This window comes from Mus musculus, chromosome 18 (genome assembly GCF_000001635.26).
Source record: "Mus musculus strain C57BL/6J chromosome 18, GRCm38.p6 C57BL/6J".
NCBI classification, from domain to species: domain Eukaryota; kingdom Metazoa; phylum Chordata; class Mammalia; order Rodentia; family Muridae; genus Mus; species Mus musculus.
Genome location: NC_000084.6, coordinates 21,557,996 through 21,570,427, shown reverse-complemented (window position 1 = coordinate 21,570,427; position 12,432 = coordinate 21,557,996). Strand labels below are relative to the sequence as shown.

At 38.3% G+C, this 12,432-nt stretch overlaps 1 protein-coding gene and 1 long non-coding RNA gene across 7 annotated transcripts in view; one reads left to right on the top strand and one right to left on the bottom strand.

Annotated features, from left to right (window-relative positions):
• The window catches only part of Gm31646, a 169,103-nt gene that overhangs the window by 79,168 nt on the left and 77,503 nt on the right, over window positions 1-12,432 (bottom strand). The window lies entirely within an intron of this gene.
• Window positions 1-12,432, top strand: part of Klhl14 (kelch-like 14) — a 122,551-nt gene that overhangs the window by 102,502 nt on the left and 7,617 nt on the right. For both annotated transcript variants that reach the window (XM_006525823.4, NM_001081403.2), the window contains exons 5-6: window positions 4,839-4,917; window positions 12,201-12,391. In XM_006525823.4, coding sequence (XP_006525886.1) covers window positions 4,839-4,917; window positions 12,201-12,391 — 270 coding nt within the window. The remainder of the gene's footprint in view (window positions 1-4,838; window positions 4,918-12,200; window positions 12,392-12,432) is intronic.

The window sequence follows — 12,432 nt, the reverse complement described above, 5'->3', positions numbered from 1 at the left end:
TTTTTTTTTCAGTGCTAGAGATTAAACCCAGGCCTTGTTACCATTGTGAAAGCACTTCATCACAGTACTAACTATCACAGTCCAAGCATTATCCTAATCAACAACTGATTAAACAGCTGGCGGGGCCTGGATGGGGCCTCAGATAATAACTAGCTTGCTACATTAGCAGGAAGACCTAACTTTGACCTTCAGGGCACATAGAAAAGGCTACATCTGGTGGCAAAAGCTTTAATTTTAGTGCTAGGGTTGGTTTGAGGACAGGTGGATCTCTGGGACTCACTAGCCAGTCAGCCTGACCTTCAAGCCCAGGTTAGTAGGCAAACCTGTCACAACAAGGTGAAGGGTACCTGGAGAGCAGCACCTAAGTGTGACCTCTGGCTTCTGCAAACATTCACACACCTGCACACTCGCAGGCATCTGCCCCGCCTCCCACACACACATGTACAGGCACATGTGCAGACACATGCACACACATGCTTCATAAGCATAGGCCAGAATATTTACATGGATATTTACATAGCAGTTTCTTGTCATGCCAGAGTGCCAAGGCATGGTGTGCTTGTGTGTACATGAGCAGCATCGCTGATCATGCCAATAACTGTCTTCTCTCTGTTTTAGCTGCTAGGAAGCTCAGAGTGAAGTTTCAGTATGTTAATTTCAACATTACCCTCAGTTGAAGGCCTGAAAGCTCTCTCTTTCTCTAAAGTTCCTTTTTAGAAACTTGGAAATTTCCAGATGGAAATTTGGTTTTTTTAAACAGAGGAGAGCTGGTTATATCAGAGGCAAGTAAGCCAGCCTTTAGTTCCCTGTGTCAATTAAAATTGTATTTTAATTAAAAATGTTCTAAAAATGTGTTGGTGGGCATCTTCAGAAGGAAGATTAAAAACAGAAGGCAAGGTACAGTATTCAATGAGGGCTGTATCTGTGGTCATGATCAGCCAGCATTACAGCTAAGAATTGGGCTGCATCTATTTCTGAGAAAACTGGACTCTGTACCATAACTTGCACAATTCCACAAATACTTTGCAGGGAGCTACAAATTCTGTCCATCTGGTCAACCACAGTAGGCTCTGATAGTATTGGCAGTTGGTGAGCATGCAATATTTCGGCCAGAAAGTGTTTGCTGAAATTTCAATTAATCCTCAGAAGCACCTAGTGAGCCATAATCTACGGTAGCTCCAGTTTCTCTGTGGAAGGAGAGTAACCCTGAAGAGCATTCACTTAAGAATATACTGTTCACAAGAAGAAAGGAAATGATTCCATCATAGGTTTGTCTGATATCAAGGTCTTTGTCCATAACAACTATTACATTATCTTTCACCGTATTTCTCAATGATCTTGTCAACCATAGTTTAAAAAAAGAAATATGATTTATGATTTTTGCCCTTGGTCTTAAAAAGCACTGCATTAATGGGAAGTGGCTTCTACTTACTACCATGAACTCTAATCACTCCACATCTCATAAAAACATTAAAAAGACTTGAACCACTCATAAATGTGGATTTTTTATAATATGATGCCCTGTGCAATTAATACTGACACAAAGGATAAATATGCTAACATAAAAATACTTTTATGTAATCGCTATACAAGAAAACAATTAACACATGGTTCAAATGTTATGCACACATCTGTTCTAAAAATGAGAATCTAAGTTCAGTGTTAATCATATGAAAATGCTTTATGAAAAGTATATCCTGAGCAAAATACAGAACTGTGAATTTCAGATCATGTTCATAAAACATAAGAATGCACTTCATCAAGCAGAAATATCATTTCATTTGTTGGTGGTCTTGATTACATGACAAAAAATGGACATCAGAAAACTAATATTAATTACTGGACCAATAACCAATACACATACATTTCTACTTAGCTATAGTCAACTTGTTCCATGTCGTAGTAATAGGAATGTAGTTATATATACTATCAGGATACATAGAAATTTGATTTACATTTGCCACTTAAACTAACTCCTCAAACAACTAAGAGGAGATTTTCATTCCCTACTCTGTGCCTACCATTGGCTGGAAACTTTCCCTATTTTCTCATTCATCTCTTCATACACTAATACTCACCAATGATGTCTGATGGTAGGGCGTCATCACAAGAAGAAAAGTAAAGGAAAAGACAGAAAATGAAAACCCAGATATGGTGGGGAAAGCATGTAATCCCAGTGCTAAGAGAGAGAGGATAGAAAGATCTAAGGTTTTAAGCCAGTCTATATAGCTCCTGAAACCCTATTGGAATGAATGGTGTAGGAAAATCTGAGACTGGTGAAGGGAAGGAAAAGGGAAAAGAGTGAAGAGAGAAAAAGGAGTAGAAATAAACAGAGAGAACAGGAAGAAGTAGGGAAGGAAGGGAACTGGAAATGGAAGGAGAAGTGGTAAAAGAAGGAAAGAGAGAATAGGAGAGAAGAGGGGTAGGGACGGGAAGGAAAGGAAGGAGGGGAAGTAGAAGGGAGGCAGAGTAGGGTGGGGTGGGGTGAGAGATGAATATTTATAGGAAACAATGGAAAGATTGGTAGAGGGTAGAAAAAAAGTAAGAAAGATGTGGGAAGAGTAAACTATTTCCTAAAATTCCAACATATGTAGCCACCACTCTGAAGCCTCTAGAAGAGTCTCAACAGCAAGCCCTATGATAGCAAATAAAGTCCAATTTAACTCACTTTCATTTCTAAAGGCCCATTATCTCCTCTGCTTCTTCCCTGCCACTCTCAAAACTTTATGTTATTTATAGTCCCAGTCCCCAACCTGTTTCTCTTGCACACCACCATCCCTGCCTCTGGAGATAATCTCTAATCTCAAACCCCTTCAAAGCAGCTCTATTGAGCCTTTTTTCTGAATTAATTCTACTTCCATTCTACAAGAAATCAAGATTTCTGGTTTGTACCACTGCTTCTCAGCACATGAAGCCCCCTCCACCCCATTACCAGAAGTGGCAGATTCCTTCTTCCAAACAGAAACTCTGACCCAAACTTCATAGAGAAACAGTCTTATTAAAAAACAGGATTTTTTTTTTGAGAAGACCATTTTCCTGGTCACCCTTTCTAGTAAGGACCTGGCTTCTTCCTTCCATGTACGACTATCCCACTTGATGATAAATTTGTCAATAGATGACATTAGCACACTCAAGGTCCAGTCTTCTCCCAAGAATACTAGGGACCAAGCTTTCAACACATAGGCTTCTAAGGACAATTCGGACTCCCAGCATAAACTACATATTTTCTTCTTGTACTTCTTTTTATTACAGATATAAGGTCTGATTCTTGGTCCCTATTGCCTAAGCTCAAGAACTTTTTCAGTATTCTTGAGCTTACATAGTTAAAAATGACCACAAAAAACACTCTTTTGATCTTTATCTTCTAGCTTAGTCTTCTGTTGTTTTAGGAAGTGTTGGGAAGCATTGTGCAGTGTCTTACCTTCATGTCTTTATATTTTAGTCTCTCCTGAGTTGTTCCCATTGGCTTTCTCCTCAACATCAATTCACTGTAGAAACACTTGTCAAGGCCACCCACACCCTTCATAGTCTCAGCTGCTTGCGCCATTCTTTCACAAGCACTATTTAAGTTTGCTTTCAAAGTATAATTTTTCCTTTGGTTGTTTTATTTTTTCCTATCCTAGAGGTCACTTCTAAATCCCTTTATCCTCCAATTCCAACCTCTTTTCTTAAGTGGTTTCATCCAGTCCTGTACATTTAAATAGTAACTCTGTACTGTGGCCTCCCAAACTTGCAGTGGTAACATTATCCAGCTACTAGGTTTGGCATCCTAAAGACCAGGCAGCCATGCTTAGTGATGCACCTTTTCTTGTACAAAAAGAGATGCTATTTGGATGAGCCTATACAGTAGATTTCAAACTTGATCATTGCCTCAGCCATTTCAGCACACACATGTGTGCATTCTGTTTATTCATGGGAAGAAATCTGGTACCATTGCCTAGTTACAAATCATAAACAAAGGTAGTGTTTAGGGTTGAGGCCTTGGGTGTGAGCTGGTTTCCACCTCTAGTGCTTCACACAAAGTATTGTGTGCTTGTTTGCTTGCATATCTCAATATGATGCCAATATGTATGCAAAATAAGATTCATTTTAAGACCTTGGAAGCATTAATGTACTTTTTAGCTCAACAGAGAGGATAAGCTGGTTAAGCAGCTCAGAAGATTCACTCTTACTTCCCACTAAAGCGCTTTGCTGACATCATGACAATGGTGCATCTCTCTGGTGCACATACAGAGCTTCAGTGATAAGCATGACCCATTATCATCACTGCTATTATTTCCATGGAGAGACAAAAATCTCTACCACAGTCTGGTTTTGGGTCAGTAAAAAATAAATGCTAATGGTGGGGAATTGGGCAAGTATGGGGCTTAAGTATATGGAAAATGTTTTACTTCTCTGTTAAGCTTGTTGTTATCATTACTTCTCTGGAAAATATATTTTAATATTTTTAGGACAAAAAAAATCTACTCATAAAAAAGGCTAGCCGGATAGATCATACAAAGAATTCTCTAAAATGGAGAATTTGGGAACAGTAATTTCTTGTTTTTAAAACATAAAAATATCAAAACACAGAAAAAAATATCCTGATATGCTGATAGTTTAGTAAACATGAATTTGTCATGGTTGAGAGGGTTGAGTCAGTCCACAACAATATAGAGAATGAGGAAAGAGGAAACACACATTTGAGGAAAGGCCTTCCTGCCTCTCATGCCTTGCTACAGGGTTCCTGAGAGCAATTCATGCTTGTTAAACTTGACAACAGAGATTTTTAAAACTGACAAATGTGCAAATCAAGAAAGAGATCTAAGTTTTAAATATCTCAAAATGTATTTTTACAGGAAAACATAGTACAAATTTTGTCAGCCGGTATGATCCCCGATTTAATAGTTGGATCCAACTTCCACCCATGCAAGAAAGGTAAGTGTTTATTTCTTTTGTCTGAAACATGTAAGACTGCTGTAGAGAAACTTGGGGATACGTGAGAAGTAACACTGAGCAGAGTCCATGAAAGTCATATGAGGCAAAGTTCTACCCTTGGCTTACCCGTTAGGTTGCTGACTGTGTTAATGCAAAAGAAACTAATAAATGAATTATTTGTCCTAACATGAAGATAAAAATGTATGCAGTGTTTCTTCATAGTGATAACATTTTGGAAACGACTAAGTAGCCACTAGTTATATGGTTCTTACCAATGGTAATGTATCTCAAAACTTAGTTTGCCACCCTCAGAGCAGTCTACACGGCAATATAAAAGCCTCTATATTAAATATAAGAATTCAATATTAGATTTAATATTTAACATTAAAACTTAAGGTTTGACATTTAAATCTGTATTTAAATTTAATATTTCAAGAACTCAGATCATTTATATGTACAAATCAAGAACATGTAATTTATTAGCTTTAAAATATTAATCCTAGCCAGCCATGCTGGCACAGTCCTGTAATCCTAGCACTTGGGAGATGGAGTCAAAATGATCCAAAATATAAAAGGCTAGGCTCAAACACACAGGAATCTCAAGGCCAGTCTGGAGTATATGAGACCCTGCTCCCCAAAACAAAAGATAAATGCCATCTTATATTTTCATACACAGAATATTTATTTATTGTCCCTTAGATACCAAAGGACAGCATGGGTAATGTGTGTATGAATATTTTATTTCTTTATTCAATCATGATACCATGTCTTTGTATTCACATGATAATATATATATATATATATATATATATATATATATATATATATATATGTTAGATTTTAGCCACTTAATTCTTTTGACATCCTTTTAAGCGAATCGTCCAATAAGATAATGACAATAAACAACTTCTTTTCTCCTCCTCATCAAGAATTTAAAAAGCAGTAGGCTGTGTTCTCTTTCTTTCCTGTTCAAAGAATGAGCCCCCTTCACATTTTATCTTTCGAGAAGATTGCACTGAGATCAAAGTAGATCCTTAGCATAGATTTCATGTAATGGTAACCTTCATCCAAAATGGGTGTCTCTGCAGCAAGACAGTATGAATCTATTTAAACGTGTTGAGAAGCTCAGTATCTTCCCACCCCATATGAATGAATTAAAACTCTCTTAGATGGGCACAGCAGTACGTGTTTACAATCTCAGCACTCCGAAGCCTGATACAGAGGGATTATGAGTTGGAGGCCAGCCTGGGCTGTACTGTGAGACCCTGTCTCAAATATATAAATAACCCTCTGAAATAATAAGATTAAAAAAGAGAGAGAGAGAGAGACTCTTTGAGGAGACTCCACACTATAAGCTGGAAAGATCCAGACAATATCTTCAGCACCACAAGCTCATTTAAGAAAACCTCTCTCGTTCTCTCCACTGTACCTCAAGAAATACTGCCAAGTCAATCAGTAACCCGGCAAACCTCATGAGCCACGAGTTTCCTGCTCTCTTTCTCTAGCACACTTCAGCGCTTCCTTTTGGGTTTGAGCTTCTAGTGACTGCTATAGTAACTGTCTCACTTTGCCCTTTAATCAAAACCGTTCTAGAAAGTTGTATTTGCAAAAGAATCATCAACACATGTTTGAAATGTCATTGTCTCATCACCACCGTCCCCTTTGCTGGGGGCTGTACACCATGATAATTAACCTTCACGCCTTCAGCTTGGGAGGCATAACTCACGTCGCGGTCAATTATCTCACTATAGAGCCCCCAAGGATGCAAAGTATTGCTACAAAACCTAATTAGTAATTTTTTTAGAGTGTGTATTGTTTACTTGATAGTCTATAATGACTTCCTCTGAGGCAGGGTGGCCTATCATGGCAAGGTCCTACTTAGACAATTTTTAGCAGCTCATTGACCTGACGAAAAGAACTGCCATGGTCTGTCGGCACTCGGCAGCCACCGTTGACAGGATGGACTGTTTAGCGTTTCTCTCGAAGTCATTATGGTATATCATGTCAGGTCCTCAGTAAAAGAAGTTTTCTTTCTTTTTCTTTCTTTATTTTTTTGTTTGTTTTAAGATTTAGAACAATCAACCCAATAGAGTGCATAATTCCTTCCAGAGCTGAGTAGGAAAATACAGACCTCACAAATACCCAGTACTCCTCTAGTGCCATCTCTTCTGTAGGCTGGTTGGCCCATGCAGCGATCCATCACTTCAAATGAAATGTGTCTTCTACCATTGCCAAGCTTCTATTCAAAATAGCAATGGCCACCCATGCTATACATGGTCGTTAAACATAGGAGGAAGGAACCCAAGATAGATGAGCAATTCCACATCAGAGATACTTATTGAAACATTTAAGTTAATTTTACAAGACATAGATCATGAATCAAACCAGAAATTCTTCATCTACCTGTTTCTATTATTCTCCTGCCAAAGGGCTGAGACATTGTTATGCTGAGAAGTTATTAGATTGGTTGAGAATAAGAGAAATGTGTTCTAAGTCATTTCAGGAGTAAATCACCCCTACAGAGCTGGGGACTGACTCCTAGGCTATTGTATCTTGTCAGCCCTTCCAGTGGGGTCTAATAAAGTTTCTGAGTAGCCTTCCTGTTCAGCAGGGAGTTAGACATATGGCCTCTAGTCTTACTCAACCATGGATGAGCTAACAAACTCCATGCTTTCTAGCTATGAATTTACAAGCAAAAGATTGAATGAAATACAATTTTAAATTTACACCATGGAAACCAATGACTACTTCCCCTAAGAATCTTCCAATAGCCAATAGTAAGGATACCATCCCTCATAAGCCCTGATTGTGTTTGGCTGATGACAGGCTGAGTGGTGTACTCACATGTGAACCTATCAAGATCCAATGGGCAGTTCCAAACTCATCCTCTCACATAGGGCCCTAGCTATAATCACTGGCTTACACAATGAAACAAAAAGACATAAACTTCAGAAAGAGATTTATAAGGAGGAGGGGTTGTAGGAGGGAAATGAGGAGATGGGGATGGTGAGGGTAAGAGTAGCCACAGTGCATCATATGAATGCATGAAATTATCAATGGGTACATTTAATTAAATTATTATAATAAAAATGATGGCTGATGAACTATCTGTGTCTTAGATTTAGGATTTGATTCTGCCTCAAGAGAGGGAAAAATTGAAAACTTAAACCAAGAAAAATGCATTGGTGGCTTCTATTTTTTTTAAAGTAAAGTAGACATTTTATATTTAGTAGTAAAGCCCAAGTTTTTACTCCCTAGCTAATTTATAAGATGTGGGTAAAAAAGCAGTTTGGGAACAACAGCTCTCTGTTTCACTGAGTGAAAAAACAGGAACTAACATGCCTATAAAATTCCCAAACTTAAATATTATTGGAGAAACTATGGGAGACAATATTCAGCTTGGAAAATTCCTTGTTTGTAACTTGATGATGCAAGTCAACAATGCAAACTAGGTCAAGATTACAGCAATTCAGTCTTACACTTTAGGATAAATATACATTTATACAGCTAGATGATAATGCATAGACATACATAGACATATGTACATGATGAATGATGGACAGATAAATGATAGAAAATGTTGAATAACAGATGAAAAGGTGATGGATATATAAATGATAAGTGGTAGATATATAGATGATGATGAAGATAGATAGATAGATAGATAGATAGATAGATAGATAGATAGATAGATAGATAGATAGAGTATATGGATAGATCACCCTATTACCCTGAGGGTTATCAAGAACTTTTAAAGATCTTAATGTAAGCAGAGTTTAAAGTATACTTGTAAAAGTTATTTGTTAGCTTTTCTAATCCTATCTTGAAGTGCTAAATAATGCTTCTGGCAGTGAGATGAAGAAGTGAGAGGAAGAAGAAAGGAACAATGTGACATTACGACAGTGTAACTCCATTAAGGAATATTTAATAGGATTGAACTAACCTTTCAAAAAATAGCATTAGCCAAGTGTGTTCTTTTTACAGAGAGGAGAGAAAAACTAGTCTGGTAATATCTGAGCCTGGAGCTCAGTATTGACAGATCACCAAGCCCTTGTTTCTGTAATGCGTTTCAGGATTGCACATGTTGGCCATGAGAGGGAATCTAGGGGCGAGTCACCAGCATCACTGGAAGAATTTCTACACACAGATTGCACTTTGATCAGGAAGTGAAATCTGCTGGGTTTTCCCAATTTAGATCCCAAATCCACTGTGTGTATAGGCCAGGAGTTCCAGAGGATCATCAAATCAGTTCTCACAGGCTGACTTGGTGTCAGAGGTTAAGAAACCAGTTCTGAACAAAATGAGAAAACTGAAATGGAGAGCAGAAAGGGGGATTTCAGACTGCCAGAGGGAGTCTCCCAGCATTCTCCACAACATCAACACCTATCAAGATTATCTACCATCTTCTGTGTCAGTACCGAGAAGAACCCACCATTCCCAACCTACAGTCAGTAGTCCAGTTATACACTGGTGACTCTTTAGTGCAATCAGCAAGGGTATCCTTTCAGAGACCTCCAAGCTCATCACAGAATCATCTGGAAGAAGTACATTGACCTGTCTTGTCTCCAAGATGTAATGAGATGTGTGTCTTCTGAAGACTAAGTCATTATTTTCAATGAAACATTTAAACTTGAAAAGAAAATAGCATTAAATAATTTTGACAGATCATAATCATTAGAAAGCAATTGGAATCTGTCTATCAAAGTGAAAGAAGTCAGTGGACCAGCTCTTTGAACCTTATTTTGCAACTTTTAAAATCCTAATTCTGTATTTAGATGAGATTCTCATTCCCCCCCCCTCTCACACACACACACACACACACACACACACACACACACACAAGATAGCCTTTATGAAATCTGACTAACCTTTTATTTTCTGTCCCACTTCTGATAATTCTTTCCATTGTTACTATTCTCTATCACCTTTCAGTTCTTCCACTGAATACATTTCTTTCCAAAGTATGAATGAAATATAGAAAAGAGAACATATTAAAATATCAGCCTAAAATGATCAATAATGGCTATCAGGAAAATGTAAGACTATGATAAAAGCTGAACACAGTATCATCTCTAAATAGTATTAAACTTAAATAGTGATAAACTATGTGTGCAAACAAGACACTTTGGCCACTCCTTTATTATCACAAACTGAGCATCTGTAATCTGAAACTCAGCCAATGTGATCTGCATGTGACTTTAGTCCACATGCTCACAGTAAAACACAAGCACACTGAAAGTGTTGTATAAAATCACTCAGAACTGGTAAAAGCACTGAGAATAAGCAATTGTGAGTACCCTGCCATATAAATGACATCTATATCAACCTCCCTTCCATGAAAGCTTGGGGAATGTTGCTAAAGGTGTTGGCAGGAGGTGGGGGAGAAGATGGCAGGAACAGGAGGAGAGGTGGAAGATTGTGAAATGCTGTTGTCTGAGCACAGTGTAACTGTTGCACATGCAGACTCACTGTCACTGTAGTTATCTCCTCAAGACCTGAACAAGATCAAGCCAGTTACAGTTCTGGAAAAGATGATGAGCCCATTCCTAGCTAAAGAGCTATTGGTAGTTGTCCCATTTTTTAGGCATGTGGTCCATATTCAAGAAGGGCCCATACTCATGCACACAGGGGCAGTGTTAATTGGATTCGGTGGATTCTATAAAAAAAAAGAATATTTTGAGCACATAACTACTTGTTTAAAGATGGAATGAAGAATAAGTGTGTAAAGTTAAAAAAAAAAAACCCTAAAATGTATTTTATGTTTAAATTTGTGTCCCTTCCCCATCTTCTCTATATGAATATTTCTACATATAAAGATTCCTGAAATCCAAACCACTTCTGGACCTGAGCACTGCTATAAGAGCCTTGGACTATATTAGGAAGAGTTCATGAGAGCCAACTTTTAAGAACTGTTTATCCAGGTAGAGATGACCTGACAGTTTCTGAAAAGAAACAAATGGTGGGCACATAACTGCACATATCCTGGGGGAAGGGTCCTGACTGTCTCTGTGGTACTGGAGAGCAATCTGACTCTGAGAGCCATTATGTGTTACACCAAAGGTCCCACAGGGAGTAAAACACACCAGAGAGTCTCATTTTGAAAGTCACACATTGTTCATCAAGGTGCCATGCACTGGCTCCCAGGTGCCTCAGTATTTCATACACACAACTTAGAAAACTCCAAGTAATATAGGGGACATGATAAAAATTTCCAGCACTCTCGATATTGCAATTGATGCTGCACAAGAATCTTATCAGCAATTTTTATATTCTATTAATTAATCCTGTGTCAAGCATGTCTTTCAGGGTCTTAGCTCTTACCAATAATATCTATTCAGTACCGAACCACAGGTATGCCATACTGGTCATCACAGGTCTGGCCACCATAGCTGAATGACTTAGGCCTCAGAGCCCCTCATCTTTCCTACTCCTCACGTCTGACTAGCTATGTATTCCATATTCTGCCAGCAGCACAGTTTTCATATTACTTTTTTCCATTTTTTTCTACTGAATGTCTAAATCTGCTGCTCAATATCTCCTTCCTAAGTCATAGCTTACCTCACAACTGCTCACCTATCCTTTCAATGAATTTCATACATCTTGCTTTTGAAAGTATAGTAGGCAAATACTGTCAGTATCCTCTCTGGAACAGAGAACTAAAATCTTTCAAAAAGCCTTGTTAGAATTCGTAGCAAAAGCCCCCTAGATGGAATTGGTGTTAGAAGGCAAATATATATGTTAGAAGACAAATATATAGAAAGACTATACGAAGTTCACAAAAGTTATTCTATTTGCAGTCGTACTAGGAGGGGAAAAATGATAATTGAAGAGAAATTTTGATGATGCAGTTTTCTAATAAATTGGGAACAATGACCCTTGAAGGACTATAAAGAAAGTGAATGTCAAGATAATTTATTATTGTTACATTATCTACCTCATTTTTCACTTTGTCTTACTGAACTATGATATCCTTAGAAAGCACCAAACATCCCTAACATTAATGAACATTTGAGCAGCGCATTTAAAAGCCAAAAGAAAAAACCTGACCCAAAGCGCTGCTGACTTTCTCATTTCTTTGCATCTCAACAGCAAACGCGTTAACTGGGGTGAGTGATGCATAGGACTGCTATGCGTAGACTTGGATTTAGAAGGCAGATGAGTAACGTCCAAAAGTTCACAGCCCTCTCTGAAGAGACACCCTGCTTTCACAGGCAGATCGGGCACCCCTTACCCATTTCAAATGATATCCAGAGACTTACTGAGAACTGTCATTTTCATTGTAGAAGAGCCAGTTTCTATGCATGCCGCTTGGACAAGCATTTATATGTGATCGGCGGGAGGAACGAAACCGGTTACCTGTCCAGTGTGGAGTGCTACAACCTAGACACAAACGAGTGGCGCTATGTGTCATCTCTGCCTCAGCCGCTGGCAGCCCATGCAGGAGCAGTGCACAATGGGAAAATATATATTTCAGGCAAGCCATTCTTCCATCTTTCTTTGCAAAGTTCACTGTCC